Below are 19,975 nucleotides of genomic sequence, written 5' to 3'. Positions count from 1 at the left end.
TTCAGAATGAAAAGTTTTGCTGTAAAGTATTCCCCGGTCGTGAAGCTTTAAATTTCATTCTTGCATTGTCAAAAGGCGGGAAAATTTAGAATTGATGAATGCAGTCACGCATAACCTTAATTGGAGATAGTACCAGAAATATCGCCAACTTTAAAAATTCTCAATGGAATTAACTGTCCTTCGAATACGCCCAAATGAAAGTGATCTTTTTGAACACTAGCTCATAATAGCTTATACATATAAGCAATAAACCATGGCGCCTTGTCTAAGGCACAGGTACGTACAAGGTCATGATCAGTAACACCATGACCGAACCATTACCAAATTGCAACAGGCCAATGAACGAATTACAAAGGAAGTGTAGGCTGAGTTTTTGCCGAATAGACCACCCCGTGCCGGCCCGTTGGCAAGAGTTTGCCCACACGCCTGGGCGTTTAATGCCCACACGAGTTTTCTACACACTATAGTACTCGTGTGTGAAGAAAAAATCATGTTGGTATATTGAGAGACTCGGATTATTACGATTAATGTCCGATACGAGCTGGTCGAAAAGAAGGCGCAATTTTCCTATAGCAGCGGCGACTCCTGTGGTCGGAACTGCATGCGCTTCGCTGGTTCACGAATGACTATTCGTCGCTTTAGTACCAGCAGCAAAATGGACACTCCCGACCAACAGTGTCGATTTCAACCGATGCAGCAAGGTGTGGTCAGTAGGCGGGAAATTTCTTTATTACATTCTAAGCCTTACAGTTGAAGGAAAAATCAGAAATGTTTTGTCGTGCTGTATACTTGGTGTGGTGGACTTCCAGGCAACTGATGTCGTAGTTGAAGTGTTGATCTACCACGACAGCTACGTTCTTATGCTAAATTTTGACTTTTAACGGACAAAACATGCAGGTGAGCCTTCTGAATGAATGTTCCGGGGCATTTTCCCACGAGAGGATTTCAAGATAAATTGCCAGACTGATCGAAGTGACTTTTATTTTTCCACAAATAGAGAGGAACCACCCGAACAAAGACCTCTTTGCGCTATCGACACACCGTCCATGACAGTGGATGTTGTATTCGTCAAAATACACGGGGCATTGCTTGTTACCTGTTAACGACATGTACTCGATGGCTATGCTTTTGGCTGTACTCTGCGGGGCAAATTCAGGCCTCACCAATCATCACCCCAATGATGCCCTCAAAAGTCTAGTGTTTTCCTTTTCGAAACGTGTGTCCTTACCACGCACTTTTATGACACATTCTGAATCTCAGATTTATCCGGGTTAGTGTGCTCCATTTTAAAATGTCAAGCGGAGTGAACAAAATTTTAAGGACAAGGTAAAGCAACTACATCTACAAAGAAAGGTTTTGCTCCAGTGGATTTGAGGGATTAGCTGTCAAAATGTCAAGGTTCAACATGGGGTTGTTGCTATCCTCCTTTATTTTCCAACTGGCCCGAGTCACTTACGCCAGTAAACCTTCTAACGCCTGTCTATTCAGCATTTGGCCAAAGAGTAAGTAGGGAAGAATAGAAATGCATAAAGATAATAATTCATATCTCTACTAAAATACTATCCCAAGGAAAAACTGTGGTGAGACGAGGCAAAACGTTAATTTTTGGCCGGCGAAATTCACTAACTTCTTACTTTCAAGTTAAAAGTGTGAAGGAGACTTTTCCGAGCAGACAAAGGCAGCAGCTCAAAGTCCCAGAAAATTGTACAGCAATGAATTCTCAGAACATAGATGGCCAAAAAGCGGCGAGACTGGCCCAAATTATGGATGAAGATCATTGTGATAGTATACATGTGTAGTGCCAAATGAAGATGAAGAAAAAAGACGCTCCAAGTATTGGGTGGAGTCTGAATGAATCTTGTTCATTTGCAAACACCGTCCACTACAGTAATTCTGTGTGCGCTCGAGAATATCTTCAAGGATTGACGCCGTGGATCACTAAGCGAACAAGCTCGAATCAAACAGCGCCCTCTATCTTGAAAAATCCTCTTTTTTTTCAATAATTATTTTACAAGTCAGTTTCATCTTTATCAGACAATATGCAGAGTAATCTATCTCCAAAGATGTACTTTGCGTCCAGAAATCTAATTTTTATTATAGGTTTTAGCCTTAAGGCGCCCTATTTCCATATGCGCGTCGACACTTGCGCCACGCTTTACGTACCCGTCAAAACGATTTTGTTGACGGCCGAAAGCAACGCATAGGCCTACATTATGGTATGTCAATGCCGTCGATTTTTGTGTCAGTGACGACGGTGAAACGCAGGAATGCATCGTGTTCGCAACGCATCTCCCAAAAAACGTACATATGGAAAGGCGCCTTTATGTTGATGTATATTCATAACAATGTATAATGACAATTACGTCGATATTCACGAAGCGACTAAAAGGGCCAGTATGTGCCACCGTAAAAATAACGAGGTTCTCATTTGCTCTTTGGTTGTTCACCTTTTCGTTCACTCATTTGATATCTCAGTTAAACTTTGGCAGTATGCCCCACTGTGCGATTTCTCTTTGGGCTGAAGCAAACGCATGTAGGCACCGGGAAGTAGTCATAATACCCCCCCCCCCCGTGTCGCGGACATTTTTGCGATAACTAATCTGTGACCTGATTTATACGCAAGGGAATTTCCCCCCTCCCCCCCCCGGTTGCCTTTCTTGACAAAGTGCCAGTCTGAGTAATGCTGAATAAATATAACAGGGAACCAACAAAAAAACGTACGTGGCATTGTCTCTGTACGGGGAAATGCAGCACAAAAGAACAAACACTGTCGGTGTACGTTACAAGTTACTACAGCGGTACAAGAACTGGCATTCTTTCGGCTGTTTTGTCTATCAGTATGAAGAAGTAGGGATTGGTTTACAAAGTATTGTTTCGACGTATATAGACCTAACGTCATTCCCGGAAGAACATTTTTATAATTCGAAGTTGAGTTCGCAATTTTGTAACCAAAGCTCATTGGTACAGTATTGACTGAACATTCCAGCCAGCACACACAGACTTCCTTGTCGCCTGTAAATTTGTTGACAACTGATTCGGTAAAATAACGTCAGTATACCTCCTGTTGCATGGTAACAGTGAATGACCTGATCTTGGAACCTTGTACCCTGACGCAGCCAACATGGACCTAGATTGAACGCTTTAGATAAATATTATTCACAGAATAATTCGCAATTATTACTTTAGTACTCGTTGCGTGGAACGCTTAGCTTCGACAGAAATACTCGTGCTCATGCAAGTCCACGAGAGACTCTTTCTGCCAGCTCATGACTTGGCTTTCAGACCGTTCTTTTGAACAAGTTGACGGATGTGGATTCGTCAGTGTCATGGTCACTGTTTTCGTTGCATCCGTGATCATCATGAAGCTTTCCTCTTAAACAGCACCAACAATCGCAAAATAAACACAACTCATTCTTTCTGAGGGTTCACAGGTGAATTCATCATCTCGCATATTATGCTATTCATTGGGAAACCCATGCATGGAATGCAGTAATCTATCATCAAAGACGACGGGTAAGTACAGAATTCTGCATCATGTCGAAATACCAAGCTATCAACGTTTGTTCGAAGCAGTGTTGCAAATCTGTGCTGGAGATTGGGGGAATATAGGATAGAGAAAAGGTGGGGATGCCTTGCCTGGCCATGGAAATTTGAAAAGCGGGGGAGGGGTTTACACCATATACACTACGAGGGACGATGTTCATAATAAAGAGGTACATCTGTAATTAAAGTCCTTGGGAAATCCTTACAATTTTTCACAATCCACTTAAAGTTGTTTGCTCACCACCAATTTGAGGGGTGGGTGATTCAACAGCCCATCTACCACATCAAAAAGTGGATGATATATACCCCCATCCCCCAGGATTTACGCCCTTGATTTGAACTGATTAAATTAAAATAATTCCAAATTAATCTGTGAGGTGGGACTAACTTGATATTTATATGTATACATTGCCTCCATTTGTGACTTAAATAGCCAGATCAATTTTAAAATATAATCTCGATCAAATGACCTCCAACTGGTTGAAATATGCGGCTTTTGCATGGATTCTGTTCAACTCGCTCGTTTTACTTCGTGCATGATATACAAATATATTGACTGCTTAGTAAAACATTCCATTTTCCTGAGGAGAAGCCCAGGGAAAATAGTATGCTTCATGGATCACTGAGGGAAACTAGTTTTACTATACCAAAGGATAAAGTAATCAATATTTGTTTTTTAACACTTCACCCAAAGGTTTACGCTATGAGCCGCAGAGATGGTAGCAAGTCAATTTTACAAGTTAAGCCAAGTCAAATCAAAAACGGGTAGTTACAAGTCAAATCACAATTCATAAAAATAGCGACGATAGTCCTAGTCAACTGGCACGAATCTACAGCTCTGATGAGTCGAAATACTCGCCTGGGTACTATTCATGTGGTTTCGTTGCTACGAATACATTTTTTGGTTGTTGCAGTTATAGTTCTTTTTCAGAGCGAGGCTGCATGTCAATAGTCTTTTTGGAGTGGCAGTGCACACAAAATAGTGTTAGGAAGAGTCACGTGACGCACTTTCGACCAATCAAGATGCAGAATCTGTTGGTCAGGTGTTAAGATATTATCTGGCTTGTATAGTACTACTCACACAGTTCCATCCTCTCCACTTCTCGTTGGTCTCGTTTGAAAAAATCATGCATTTCCAATGTGGTGTTCTCAGAGTATAAAAAGCATGCAACCCCATCTCCCGACACTTCCAACAAACTTGGAAATGTACGCTATATTTTCTTATTTCCGCTGTCTTGACATTCACCGCAAAAAAAAGCTCACAGTAATTTTGGTCTGCGACTAACGTTTCGCCTGGAGTCCCTCAATTGCCGAACTATTTGTGTTGAACGTTTCGTAAAAGAAAAAAAAAGACCTTTACGGTTCGGATGTCGCGAGGTTGCCACAAATTCGGCCTAGCCCACAAGAAATGAACGACCTTTACATTTTTTTTTCAGTCCCTGAATACAAGCAGTCACAGGAAACCTAGCGTTCAATGTTCTCATACATGAACGCAACATAACTGTGACAAACAGATACATAACAACAGTATCAACTGTTACTAAACTCACTGTCAAAGTCTGGACCTTTGGAATCATCTTATCGCAGCAATCTTTTTAATATTACATCTACATACTGTGGCAACGTTCACAGGCCCATACAGTTCTGCCATGAATTTCACCACGTTTGTTTTTACAAGGTGCATTTTCCTCATCAAAGTTCCTTTTTACGAGATCTACTTTCAGAAACACGGTGTCTACTTTTATGAAAACAACTTTTTTACGAGATACATTTTGTTCAAGGTCTTCTTTACAAGAGAAACAGCAAAAGAGTCTGAGCCCTCAAATACACGATGCAGTTTATTTTTATCGATGACAATACTTTGATTTATTAACTCTATGGCCTTAATCCAAATAAAACGAAATAATCTTTTTCGAAGCATGGCTTCACAGACTATAAAGAAAGAAAAGATAGAAATTATCCCCTGAAAAAACGTACTTGAAAAAGATGTATCTCGTAAAAGCACCTTTCCAAAATACATACAATGTGTCTAGACATAGATCTAGTACAAACACCGTTGAAAAAATAATACATCTCGTGAAAACGAACTTGGAAATAATATAATTTCACTTACACTTGATGGCACAAGTGGGCCTTCTTACGTGAATGTACTAATCGACTTTGCACATAATTTTCCCTTGCAACGAAGCACTGGGGAATTTCCCCTTCCAGGCCAATAACAAAAGTGGATCACTAATGTATGAATCAAATTTATCATCTCTGGCTATTTACTAGCCTTGAGAGACGAACTGTGTGGGAATTGCACTACGAAGGTGTGTTATAGGCCTACAGTGACAATGGTGAGCATTTTTTCTCTTCATTCCTTGAGCTAACTCGTACGACTACGAATTACAGGTTGTGCGTGTGAATTAAAAGTTTCCCCGGGCGGGATGTGGATAATTCGACAACCGGGATTAGAAGCCATCACTGCGGTGGCCCAACGCTCTTGGACAGGTGGTACGCGCGCGTTACAAGCCTCTTCGACCAATAGGGTGTCGTGATTTGCCAAACGCGCGCGCGCCAAGCTGAAGAATGTGCCTGTGAGTGCGATGCCACTGCACTTACGATTCTGGCGTCTAATCAGATTAACTCTGCTGACTGTATAGAGAGAATTTTTCACCATGTCCCTTTGTACAGGTACCAGCAAATTCTCTTATACTAACATCAACCTTTGATACCACTATTGAGCAGGCTGCTTACGTGTTTGGCCCACAGCACATTATGTTGCACCTCAGAACATGGCAGGACTGTTAAGTCGACGCAAGGGATCAGACGCTGTTACCGTGACTCAAGCGTGCCAGACTAAAGCACCTGAACCGGACTTAAGGGCAGCTAGACGGCAGGGGGGAGACCGCGACGATAAGGGGAGAAGACGAAGCCTGTGGGACCCGTCGAGAAGGTGGACTGTCTTAATGTCGAAAACTGGAGCAGGGAGTCTGCTGAGGAAAATGGGGTAAGTATTCAAATTATAAAAAGGTACAGACTGTGGGAAAGTAATACATGTAATTTCCTTGATGAGCCGAATGAAAGTCAAGGTTCGAGGTGACTGGTTGGTTATATCTCTCACATAGTAGACATCTGATTCTACGCGACTAAGAACTAAGAGAAGTGCATTGCGACCTTTTGGGCAGCACTGGGCTGGCTATTTGTAAGAGTTATTGTTTCGTTTCCAAATTCTTATGTGTGTGCTTATAAAAATAATGTTAAACAGTTTTGGCTTAGAACTGAATTCATGTCCGTTGCAGGGTGATGCCAGCGCATAATATACCCACTCGAAACTGCATGTTATACGTTTCCTCAAGGCATCATTTACACAACGGATTTTAAACCCCTGACCGAATCAGCCTGGAAAACCCTCGAGCACCAAAGCGGCAAGAAAATCAAGTTCGATCGTACCTTATATCAAGTATAGTGGATCCCATCATTTCCCGCTGGTAGGGGCATTGGAGTTCCTCGTATCTATAGTGATGATCGCATAATGTTCCAAGACTGTAAAACATTCAGGGCGCCCTCACACGGTCAATTTAAGCGACTTCTGATAAAATTGATACGAAGTGTTTCCCTCTCTGACTCCATTTACATTCATCGAATTTTCCCATGAAGTCTGCAAAATTATGCAAGCAGCTGTGTAGAAATGTACTGTAAAATTCTGTCTGTCGAATTGCAGTTTTAAGTTTGAAGTTTTGAGTGACTCTGAAACCAATTTTTGTTTTGTTCATCTTAATAAGCATTGGAGTCTTCAAATCGTACCCATCTACTGCATTATAGCTTTATTTAAACTAATCAAAAAACTTTAACTTGTAACCAACTAAGCCAAAATCAATTGAAACGATTCTGGACTTCCTTTCAATTATTCAATTATTATGTAGGCCCTAATCCTTGTTCACAATTTTGTAGCTTGTTCTAAGGACTAGAAAAAGAAGAAAAGTCGGATGATGAGAAGAGCACACAACGGACGACTCTTGTTACAGAGGCTTTGCGTGGTAGCCATCTCGCAGGGCAGTTGTTTGTTCTACAAGGAAACCTCCTTTGTGCACACGCTGTGGAGCAAAAGTACTGGCCTGCAAGACGGCAGCCATGCAAACCCTCTATTTTTCCATCAACTGTTTTTGCATGTTGCAGGAGTGTACTGTCGCTGACGCCGACCACACCTCGGGTCTATGACTCCCGCAAAAGTTATAAATTCCTGCCCAAAAAGAAACTCCTTCCGTTCAATCAGGAGATCGTGGCATCGTACTCCGGGCCGTACGGGGGACTCACAAACAGCGAACTGATCTTTCCTTCCACGGAGGGAAACACGGCACGATTCCCCAATAATATCAAGACGGTGAAGGATGATAGTGTGGTTGATGGTTCGATAGACAAGACATCGCGTCAGCTGGGTTTCAAGAGAAACGGTAAGCTACACAAGATCTAGATGAAACACCTCGATGGAGGGCCTTCCCTATAAAATAAAATATCATCTGCACATTGAATGTTTCTTGGACGCTTGTGGTATTTCATCACTCAAAGAATCTTAAGGCTTGTCACTGTTTTTGGCCGACATCTTGCTGATTGCCTAGTTCTCCTGGACCATAATTCTCGGACCACAGTTGTGGAAAAACCCTGAGGGAAAGGTCCTCGCCAAGAGTGCCAGAGTAGTTTGGGAGGCTGACTTGAATCTTAGCCACATTATTTGTAGTACCAGTAATAAAGGCGTGAGTATAGGACGGTGTAGTATCCAGCCATCCGTTTCGAGCTGCTAATCGAAAGTAGCTGTACCAAACTCTGTAATTATCGATGATTTACTTATATACGGAAGGCAAAAATCAAGCATTGTCTGCCATTCTAGAGGTTCAGTCTTCCACTATCGGCGAAGTAATATATCAGCGATGAGAGGCATGTGCGGGTTGGGCAGTTGATGATTATGTTGAGTAGATTGGGGGCTGCAATGTTTAGTGAGTGTGGTAATCAGCGGTCAATTGGCTGCTTGAATGATTGCAAAAAACAAAACAAAAAACACAGCCACCACAGAGGGCGCGCTGTATGGCAACGTCAAATCAACCACGCACAAGCTGAGGACTCTGCAGTCGTCATGAGTGAAGTATGAAATCCAAACAGATTGAGAGAAAAAACTGACGACTTCAATATGCCGGTATGATTATAGTGGACACTGCAGACCCAAATTAGGCTTAAGTTTAGGGGATTAATTAATCCATCCAAGTTAATCCAAACATAAAAGAAAACAACGTCCGTTAACCGCGGCTACTAGACAGCCTGTACAACAGTCATGGCAAAGCAAGAGTTGGATCCGTCATACAGTGATAAATGAATCGCACAGCACCACTGCATTAACTTCGAATTTTTATTTCGTTGAGATAAAAATTAGACATCGTGCGACTGTGAAAACAAGAATGATATTACCCAGATTCGAGGGACATACAGCATTCAGTGTTTTTACGATGCTTTTCATGCTGTCTTGCATATTACAATCTGGGCTTGGAATCTATGATTATGATCTATTTTTTCAAGGTCTCAACTTTTCGTCTGTCATCATCATGATCATCCAGGTTTTGCCCTGCAATACTAGAGGCCCTTGTATTCTGACACTTTGCACCCCTTTGGCTATGGCTTCTGACTACCAGACGCCTCAAAGTGTGGCAGCAATAAGTGTTTGAAGGCACAATTTTCTGCCTCTTTGCACTCGTTTCAGTGTTGGAAAACTGTTTGAAATCCGTTTGGCTTTAAATTACACTTTTATAAACATTAAAAATTGACCATGCTTTCCTGGACAACTGAGGGTGCTGTTGCTGGGATGTCAAGGGGGACATGTTTCAGCCGCAGAGGTTTTTCAGTTCGAATTGTGAACTCAGAAATTACTTTGTGAAAAAGAGGTGTGTGCTTGCGTTATATTGCAATGTACCTACACATATGAACCCTCAAAAAACACAAAAGAAAAGTTAGGCCAACAAAATCCTGAAAATTCAGCTGGTTTGGGGGCACAAGCAAATGCTGTGGAACACATCCGTGGAACATAACGCTGTATTTCAAAGAAAATTGCGTTCCAGTTTTTCGATTTAATTGTATGCTTTCCTCTTTCGCATTTTCTTGGTAAACCTGCGTAATTTGTCAGTGAACAAACTATCATAGTGAAATTCACAGAAGGTCGGCGGATAGGCCTATTCCGGCGTTGTTTTTGCGGGTGAAACCAAATAGCGACGAACCCACGGTATGCATGTTGAAAACGGCGCTGTGGTCGGAATCTTTCCGAAGTCAAACAGGAAGGCTGTATGTGTGAAACTTTGGGAATTTTAGGGAGGTGAAATTGCAGTAATTATTACAATATCACTTCATACACAAGGTAAAATTCACAGAATTCCCCAACATTACAAATTTTTGTCCTAGCATGGACCTCTGGATAGTCAAAGCTAAACATACTTCAGCTCTTATCCAAACACCGATCTTTATGAGACATGTCATGTCTATTATCAGCATACGTTTGTTTTTCAAACTAGAGGTTGTAAATTTTTCAGTCTGTGTTTTTTCCCAAAACAGATGGAAGTTTATGTAACGGATAATTATTGCAAAACGCTCACTGAAATGTGTTACGTTTTGTGACACACATGAGAAAAGTTTCACCGCCAAACGCCATATCCAACGTTTTTGAAAAATATGATAAGTTACGGATGACCTATTTACTGTTCATAAAAATTGACACCTTGTCTGTTGAATTTCGATTTGTATTTTTGGAGATGGGATAAAAGGTACATCAACTTTCCCTAGAATTTTCTTTATTCTAGCAGACAATATTCGTACATTATCTCAAAAACAGTAGAACAAATATGGTGTTTTTATGAAATTATATAGCACCGCACCCAGCAGTTGAGAAGCAAAAATCGCTACAGATTGATTGAGATAACACGAGATGATGTGACCTCTACTGTGCCATCGGAAGCCCACGATATATGGCAGTTTGCCAGTGTGCCCTTTGTGTTTTGCCAGACATCCGCCATTACCATTTTATGGGATGGTAGATCCATTCCCCCAAAATCCCCAATTTCACCGCTATATCCGGCAAGTTCCCGAACGTAGCTTAGTTTTTAAAAAAATACAGTGATACTGAAAAGGTTGAAGGCTCGATTAATTTCAGTGTAAACTTCATCTACTTGAGTGGACAACTTTAGATGAGGTCATGGATCTTGTAACTTCAAGCAGTGATGATAGAAGAGGTATTTAATCATCGAGCAAAAAATGTCAGCATGCTTCTTCCGTTACTTGCCGTTTGTCTCCGCTGGCATAGGCCTACATCCTGCATCTGAGTTGCAATTATCAAAGTGGATTTCAGTTAGTAAACAACACACTTGTGAATAAGTGCATGCTAAAGGCAACAAAAAATCCTTTTTAAGGTTGAAAATTTTTCCTTTTTTTCAGTATTTGGTTATGATTTCACTTTAAGCCATTCTATTATTTTACTTTTAATACAGGCATATATATTTCAAACTTTAGCCGTTTTTTTTTACTTGTGAATTCTGTAATTTCATGCCTCACAGCCCAGCCTGGGAGACCAGATCCCGCGTGAACGGACTTTAGTGGTTAAAGATTCAGAAACAAATAAATTAAAACCTTAAACATCTAGCAAAATGCTTCTGTGTCTTCCTGTTGGCGAGTGTATATCAAATGGCATTTTCCAGGAATGTAAGAGAAAAATAATGCACGGGGAAACCGAGTCTGTCTAGTCGTGTCAATTATTTGATAACCTTTCATTTTGAAGGGTCAGAATTAACAAAGAACACGGAATTCACACAAGAACGCTGGTATTGATGCAAACTGTATTGCCTTGCTCACTGCCAATGGTTCTTGCTCTCATAGCACGACACAAATAGTGTATGTCATGATCATAAACAGGAGGCAAGACAGTGCTTGTAGATTCCTATCTTTCACCCTATTTGATGGCGAAAAAAGGGCATATGCCCATTACTTCCTTATGTGTCAAGCCGTAACATTACTGTTTATGAATTAAACACACACATTTGAAATGACAAAAACACCTCAAAAATTAAAAATATCCTTTCCGCTTTAACGATTTGCAAAAGTCGGTCTAACAATTTATAACTGACGACTGCTGAAAATGCAGACTTAGTGCGTGTAACCAAAAAAATCAAGTAAGCACGTAGTTATTTACACAAAAAAGAAAATAGATGCTGTAGGAGTGAAAAAAGAATCATTAAAATAACTGAGGGTTGCTAGATCATGAAAATGGTCAAGAAAAAGTATGAACAGCTTCTTCACTGTTTGGCCCAGTTTTGTTTGCTCGTTATACTCACAAACTTCATTGTTTGTCTCGGCCCGGTGCCTTAGAAAACCCTTACGAAATGCCCTGTGCAAAGAATCAAGTGACATGTGGTTTACTGGGACATTATCACGGGATCACCAGGACACCAGTCTTGGCCACGTACGTCAAGAAAGATAATGTCCAATGTGAATTCAATGGGAAAACAATTAGCTCGTGCATCATGCACAGTGACTGTGTCAGTTGTGCTCCATGAAACAGTCGTTGTAAAATGAAATCTGAGTGCGCGTGCGTGAATTGCGCAATATCTTATCAATGCTATATATTGTATTACTTCCCCAATATTTTGTTGCGGGGGATGTAGCTCAGTGGTAGAGCGCACGCTTCGCATGCGTGAGGCCCCGGGTTCGAACCCCGGCATCTCCATGGTTTTCTTTTTAAAGTGGTTTTTCTTCCTAAAATTGTCAGCCGATGCGGAATGTTTGTCTTCAGAACAAAGAAAATGTTTTCTGTTGAATTATTTGACAATTATAATTTAGTGAAATCCTCAGTCATGCATTTTGTGTATCCCATCTGAGAACTGGTTAAAGTAGTACTAAATTTAATGGTAGATCTTTTCTTTATTTTTTTGAAATAAAATAGAGAGCGACAAAATACTCCTGTTTTGCTAAAATTTGTCATTATTAAAAAGAAAAACTGGAAGCTGCCTTTGTTTTCCTTTTTCGTTTTTGTCTATGCATGCAGTGGAATTACATTCAAACACCACTTGAAAAGTAATAAGAACCACTTGTGGCCCCGTGGTAAATTTAAAAAATATAGCGATGTTGCCTTCAAGTTGTGCCATTGTTTTCCAGATAAAACTTCCAATGTCGACGCCTCAAAATGGAGACTACGGAATGAGAGGGCTTACGGAATGTCTGTGTCACTCTATGAATATAGAAACAGTGACAAGAAAGAATGCACAGGTATGCATGAAAAACTTCTGAACTACATAAGGCACAGGTTCTTTCTGAATTAGATACGAGTTGGGAACAAAGTTTTGATCAATACTGTGTGTGACCTTATACTGACTTCTCTGAGATTACCTACCATTTGTATGGGCGGCCAGTGCTTAGCAAGACAAGATTTAGGGGCCTACCCTTGGTGCTAACAATTTGCACCAAACTGCAAATTTGCCTGAACCGTTAACGTTGTAGAGCGAGATATTTTTATTTAGCGTTTCGTCGTTAGCTAGTTGCCTGAGATTTTGTTTTACACTGAATGATATCTTTCCCCTTTGTACCGACGGTCAGCCATGCATAGTGCACAGTGTCACTGGTGGGCAAAAATACCTCTGTAAGGGTATTACATCATCTTGTGTTTCTTGAATAATTAGGGGATCCGATTGCCGATGTATTTGCCATCCATGCTACTCGGAATAGTTGTGTCATGGCAGTAGCTGACGGTGTTGGCTGGGGTCAGGGAGCCAGACGAGCAGCTCAGTGTGCCGTCAAGGGTTCCATGGAGTACTTGTTGAGAACGTTGTATTCCAAAGACTACACAACGGAACCATTCACCACCGCAGATGTCTTCAAGGTGAGATCGGACACATATTTCATCGGTTCTTATCATAATCGTGTCTGTTGTCACTATCTTGTCTCCGCGACATGTCGCATGAGCGAATGTCGTCGTGTCCAATATAATGATTTTATGCCATTTTATAATTGTCATTCTCAAGTTTACCCTGTCACAAATATACCATCACTGGGTGTCATTTCTCAATCACTGGCATAGATAACTATACCTACATTACACATCACCATCACAAGATAATACAATTATCTTGCATCCCTCCCGTACATGTAAAATCACTCGACCGCATCGTCATTCTTCACTGTGACCTGTCACTACTTTACCTCCTCCCTCAAATTATTGTCACAGTGTATGACAGAGTCCCTTGATGAAGCTCAGGAACTGATCATATTTGGAGAAGGCTCTCTGACCACACTGTGTCTAGCCGTGGTAGCCGATGTCGAGTCAAATGACACAACCTCCAAAGCCCTGTGTGTCATAAGCGTTGGGGACAGCCTAGCCTTCGTAAGCAGTCAACGGTTCGGGGTCAAGGAGGTCACAGTTGGTGAGTTAATCAAGTCGTCATATTATCATTCATGTCGCTGCTGGTGGTGGTATCGTTTGGTTTCTGGTGTGAAAAGTCGTCAATTTCATCATGCTGATTTTGCTTGCTACATAATAATGGGAAGTACCTGCACCGAAAAAACAACTTAAGCAACAGAAATGTGATGACGGAAAAAACAGCAGCATGCAGCAGCAATTACAAGGCCTGTCATATGAAACCTGTCCAGGTGAACTCAAAGGTTAGAATTAAAATCGTATTATTTTGTGGAAGGAGATTATTCCAAACTATAGCGTTTACAGTTTTTGTTGTGTGTGGTTTTTGCTTACTCATTGAATTTCATAATTGAATTGAATACAGGTTGCAGGGAGTATAATCTTCACAGAAATATTCGGTTCTGTAACGGTGCCTTAGGACCTTGCCTCGGGGAAAGGCCCGACTTGGAAAATCTGACTTATTCTTATACCACGGTCGAGGAAGGTGATATTGTTTTCCTGACGAGCGACGGGGTGTCCGATAATTTCGACCCTGTGGTTGCAAAGAGGGCCGTGGCTAACACAGCCTACAAGTCCAACAGGAGCCGGGCTGAGATGATTTTCAGCGAGGATCCGTGGGAGGCGAGAAATCGGGAAGATGTTGCCAGCCTGCCGGCTCTGACTCCCCGGGAGAGGCAGGAGGAGATGACGCGGACGATGGAGGAAGTCATCCGCCAGACGGAAACTCCGAGTGACGACCCTTTCTCGGCGTCGAACCTCTGCAGCAAGCTGCTACAACACGCCGTGAACCTGACGGAGAAGAAACGGGTGGCCCAAGAAGCCACTAACAACATCATTAGCCTCTGCGAGAAGGAGTGTCTTGAGATGCAGGCCATGATGACGGGCAAGGAGGCACTGACCCGACACGCCCGTGGTCTTCCGGGCAAGCTGGACCACGCCACGGTTGTGGCTTACGTGGTGCCCATAGGAACGCACGGAAATGCCGCGTCAAATCGTCCAGCGGTTGAAGAGGTCTCAGCCCGCGATCTGCCAAATTATTTCGATGTGTCGATTGGAGTTCAACCGTATAAAGATTGGATTTCCTTAATCGACTGAAGTAAAGAGAAACATGCACAAGGCACATTAAGCTATTGCACAAGTTCCTCTAAATTATGTGTAGGCGAGTGGCGACGAAGGCATTGAGGCAACAAATTATCGTCTTATTTAGTCACAGCTTATCACTCAAAACTGACTGGAAAAGCATGATTGTAGGCCACATGTCAGTTTTTTAATAATCGTTATAGCCCGTGGTAGGACACTGTACATTGTTCTTACTTGGTGCTAACGCCGAAGGCATACGTTTTGTATAATGCTGCTGTGCCTGTATGCTCTAGACGAGCAAATAGCTCTGCCTTTTGCGAGTTAACTTTGACCCAAATCTTTTACACTGAGTTCTTTAAATTCAAGTGAACTTCAAGTAACTTGAATTCTCCTTACTAAAACCACGGTTGATAAACCTCGTGATTCGGGGCAAGCTTTGCTTAGTTACATAAGAGACGCCTTGAAACAATACACTGTTCTCAATGGATAAGAAGGGCACAAAGGAACCAGTCCACTCCAGAGATGGTGGTCGCTATGGGAAAGCTTGCCCAGAATCACAAGGGAGAGCAACAAGTGTCTTTAGTCTGGGGAATTCGAATCGTTATGTTTATGTGCAGTCAGATAACTCAGTGCACCAGATTTTATTCAAATTAAAATCGCAAATGGCTTCAAAGGCAGTTGATGCTGGAAAGTGGATCAAAAGTATTTTCAGTTTGTAGACGCACCATGTCGGCCATTGCATTAGTTCTTATATCGCAGGGCGCAAGATAAGCATGGACGTATAATATAAACTGAACAGTGAGTATCAAGTTTGATACTGTTTAATTAGAGAATAACACTTATGCTATGCAACTTCATTTGGGGAGTTATGCTATATAACTTGAAGTTGTCGTATTATTCAATTGGTAAAAATAAACAAAAATATTTTTGAAAGGTTACCTCTTGCACGACGTAACTGGAGTGTAGGCTTATAGCATTTATATTATCCAGGGAGGCTATTATACAGGTTATAACTGACGACATTGAATAAGAAAAGTGATCAAGTAGACTTCACCTCCAGCAGTAACTTTGACTTATGGGTTTGTTTCATTCCATTTCACAAGAACCATTTTAAAAGAGTTATGATTCGCACATGTCGTTTTATAACGAGCACCATTACTGTGGCCATTTTGGAATTCTACAGACAGGGAGCCAGAAAATATGTTACAATGGATGTTATAGCAGATTTTTTTGTCACCATTTCCTTTAGAAAAGTGTGTACCTTTCGTATTTATTTTACTTGCCAAACTACGTAAACTACTATCAAAACTGAACTGGAATCACAGAACTGGAATCTTTTAAAATAGAGTAACAAGTTATCATGCCATTTTCAAGCAAGCTATTTGCCATTTTGGTTTACGAAAATGAACAGTTTCTAAACGACTAACTTTGCAAAAATTTCAATTTAAAATGAAATTTCTCAGTCATGTTAATGAGAATAAAAATCCTCTATACATTGACGCAACTTGGCAAGAGGTGTGCAACTTTTATACGGGGTGTTATCATCCATTTGTTTTTCTACATCTCTAAATTTCTCGTGCTGGTTCTTCATTCAAGTCGGAAAAGAAAGAATTTTCACTCAAGTAGCGAAATGCAGACCCAAAACTGGGCACCGGAAGAATCCAATCTGTTATGTAGATCCTAAACATTCACTTAAATAAGCCAGACTAAGGAATAGCCTACAAAAATATTTTTGAATTATTAATAAGAGAGTTTATTGACTATTTGCACTTACAAGAAGACCAGTGCTCGGTAATAAACTTTGACGGGGAACAAACTACCTCAGAACGTGGGCTGCCCCGGGCTCGTCATGAATGATGCGTTTTCACTGAATGAGAGGGAAATTAAAAGAGATAACGCCAATGAATACAAAAATGAATGTGAATTTTTCCTGGAAAATTGCTGTCCCTCGAAAAAGAAATATTTCAATTAATGCGCATTCCTTTTCAAGCAGGATACTTCATTCATTCATATCAGAGTGGTAGTACTTACGTTACATTTCATCCAACTGCGTATGTTCCCTTCGTCATCATAAAGGCAGAAACACTGTATTCTAGTTCCTGGTTTAAGGCAGGCTGTAAAAAAGAAAGAAACCTGTTTATTTTATGCTGACATTTCTTACATTTAGATAATTTTGGAAGCCGTTTTTACCGAGGGATTTGAAGAAAGTTATTGAAGACGTCAAATTTAGTATTAGGGCGATTGTTGTTTTGTTTTTTTTAGTTTGAGTCGGCTTTTCTTTCTGAATCATTACCAAAGGATTTTGCATGGATATCTTAATTGCTCAGAGGTGAAAGGCCGAAGCCCCTTATTTTTAATTTTAAAAATTCAGACTTCTCTATTACAGATGCTGATTAACTGTTTCCATCAATGTTTGGACAATAGTACCGGGGAACCTATAGGATTAGGACTTACTGGCCAGAAAAGGTCCGCCCCGTTTGGCTACCTCCATAGCCTCAACTTCCAACGGCTCAACATCCTGGAAATCTTCCAATGGTGCGGCTTGAGCCACGACTATCGCAACTAACAGCAAGCATACAATCAGGCTCTTCATTCTTCTTTGCAACTGCAACCAAAATATCGACAAGAAGGTTATAGAGATGATTTCGATCTCCTTCTCTAATACGTTCGTTGATAAAAGTACCCGTGACTCCTGGGTAAAACCCTGTTTTGCCATCGAGTATTCCTCCATCGTCCAGTGTTGCGATAAGTTTATGTTTTTACAGATCCCTGGAGCACATTTTTCTCAGTAGTATTGGGTCAGAAAAAATTAAGATTGAAGTTGATGTAGAGGTTAAGACGAAGAGATTGTATCATAACTAAGTATATGAAGTAAAGAGTGCTTCTAATCTTTTGCTTACCTTAACTTCCAAGTTTCACTCCAGCTATACAGATGGCAGAGAAGTTGACTTTTTAGCTACTTCCTGTCAAAAAAGACGCTCTCGAACAACTGTCGAATGTTTATCGCCAGAGAGAAAGCGAGTGCATCACTTTTATATAGACTTGGAGTCGCGCATCGATTCGCTTGGCTTGAGCGCTAATCAAAATACTTTCGACTTGAGTTTCCGTTTAAAGGTGAATCTAAAATCGGAGTGAAAAATATTGTCATTCGGATAAGATATATAATTTTAAAGAAACAATTTTATTGCGGGCAATGTTATGCCATGAATCGCTTTAGTTTTCTTATGCATTTAGTGTTCGAAACTTTTATAAGTAAAAGAAACAAAAGTGTTGGTTACAAATGAGTTTTGGTCTTTGGTACAATTGTTTAGGCATTATCAGAAAATAGTATGTCATGCAAATAAGCGTTTAAACTGTTTGAGCTGACATCCCTAGAAAAGATTTCTGTTTGCTTCAAAATCCGGCTTGCCAGATGGAGTTATAACTTCCTATGTCCTTCTGTTCATTAAAACAAAAATATTTTATTTTCGGATTACTTTGCAAATGCGGTAACACACCTTTTATATTTCAACAAAGCATGCCTGGAAAACAACATCCCCTGGGCATTAGAGTCACAGATAAAGTTGTCACTAGCCAAGCCAATCTACCTTTGACACTTCTACCTGGAAATTTAATTTCTGCCTTGTTGTAATAAGTCGTTTGTTGTTAAATATTACGGTGCCAGATTTCAGCGTGTAATTTCCAAACCCTTCGACCGTGGCGTGGTGAGGGTCGCTTCTTTGTAACGACCGGAATAAATTACATATCCGTCCGAACAAGATTGATTTCATTGGGCTGTTTCGCGTACAGAAATATAAGTCGTTTAATTTTCTGAGACAGTTTAACAGGTTAGTTTGCTCGTGTGTCCTATAATTTTTGACCGTTGTTTGGTTGAATATGTCTTCTCTGTTTTCCAGTGTTGGCGCACTGTGATTATAGCTTTTTCTGTTTGTAAACGCGCTTCACGTTTATAATCAGCTCTTTGAGACCCACACACAGTTCTTATCGTTCATGTTTGATTTGCTTGCTAACTTTCTATCGTAATCGTGGCTCCTCTCCTGGGAAAGGCTGTAAAAGATTTCGTGAAAATAATTCCAGATTCCCTCCGACCAACAGATACAAATTTAGCCTCACTGGAATTTGGTTTTAGATTTACCCTTGGCTGTATTAGCCGGCGTTCTCTTTATCTCTCTCTCCTCGGCCCTGATAATTGATGACCAGCTTGTCGGCAGGATATCAGTAGTGTTCCTCTCACCGACGACAATGCCTCGGCAATCTGTCTTAGGGATCAAAACTACAAGTGGCAAGCACTTTGGAGTAAATGAACCGAAACGAAATGACAGTTTCAACCCATCACATCATAGGTTTGTTCGTCATAGAGGTTTGCCTGTCGTATGTAATTGTGGCGTCACTGGGTTTAATAGTATATTCTGTCAAAAATATTTAAGCCACCTGTTCCGAAATTTGGAAGGCCCAGAAAGTGTTACTTGTTCTTAATTTAACGTGATTGCCTTCAGTTGCTGTCTTGCGACAGTGATTAAGACTGAATGCTCTAAGAAACTTATAAGCACACCACTATGTGATTCTCAAGTGGAATCCCTAAAGATAGCTGTAGGATGGATTATAGTTAATTTTCTCAAGTGATTTGCATGGAGGGTGCACATTTCAAATTTTGTTTCATCAACGCGTGCCATCTGCTACAAGTGTCATGATACCCATGGTGATATGTTGGTTGATATGGAGACAGAGGAACAGGTTTTCTGTTTCACATTTAGATTCAGCAGCCATACGATCAGTGAATCTGATCGTGCAATAACCGACAGCCACGACCAAATGAAGCAGTAAGGATAAAAAATACTCTTTTTGTGTTTACTCCCCCCCCCATCAAAATGCAGTCCGGAATGCCATACCTCTTGTGCATTTCTACTGTCAGACTGGCAAGGAACAATCAGTTTC

At 40.9% G+C, this 19,975-nt stretch overlaps 1 protein-coding gene, 1 long non-coding RNA gene and 1 other non-coding gene across 3 annotated transcripts; 2 read left to right on the top strand and 1 right to left on the bottom strand.

The window, feature by feature from the left end:
- Positions 1 to 2,775: 2,775 nt before the first annotated feature.
- LOC110982832 (PP2C-like domain-containing protein CG9801) lies at positions 2,776 to 16,539 on the top strand. The gene is made up of 7 exons (XM_022241546.2): positions 2,776 to 3,513; positions 6,298 to 6,535; positions 7,705 to 7,979; positions 12,706 to 12,816; positions 13,227 to 13,426; positions 13,772 to 13,967; positions 14,325 to 16,539. Exons 1-7 carry the CDS (start codon positions 3,480 to 3,482, stop codon positions 15,053 to 15,055), a joined length of 1,785 nt encoding a protein of 594 aa, XP_022097238.2. The 5' UTR covers positions 2,776 to 3,479; the 3' UTR covers positions 15,056 to 16,539.
- Positions 12,206 to 12,277, top strand: Trnaa-cgc (transfer RNA alanine (anticodon CGC)). The gene has a single exon. It is a non-coding gene; the product is annotated as a tRNA-Ala (tRNA).
- Positions 15,828 to 18,081, bottom strand: LOC110982849 (uncharacterized). Its single transcript, XR_002598634.2, has 4 exons — positions 17,941 to 18,081; positions 17,495 to 17,645; positions 17,072 to 17,154; positions 15,828 to 16,907 (listed from the first exon to the last, which is right to left on the bottom strand). It is a non-coding gene; the product is annotated as an uncharacterized LOC110982849 (long non-coding RNA).
- Positions 18,082 to 19,975: the final 1,894 nt, after the last annotated feature.

This window comes from Acanthaster planci, linkage group LG12, assembly GCF_054643075.1.
Source record: "Acanthaster planci isolate LZ-2023a linkage group LG12, COTS_SCS, whole genome shotgun sequence".
NCBI lineage: Eukaryota > Metazoa > Echinodermata > Asteroidea > Valvatida > Acanthasteridae > Acanthaster > Acanthaster planci.
Note: the sequence above shows the minus strand (reverse complement) of the source record. Positions and strands in the feature narration are given on the sequence as shown.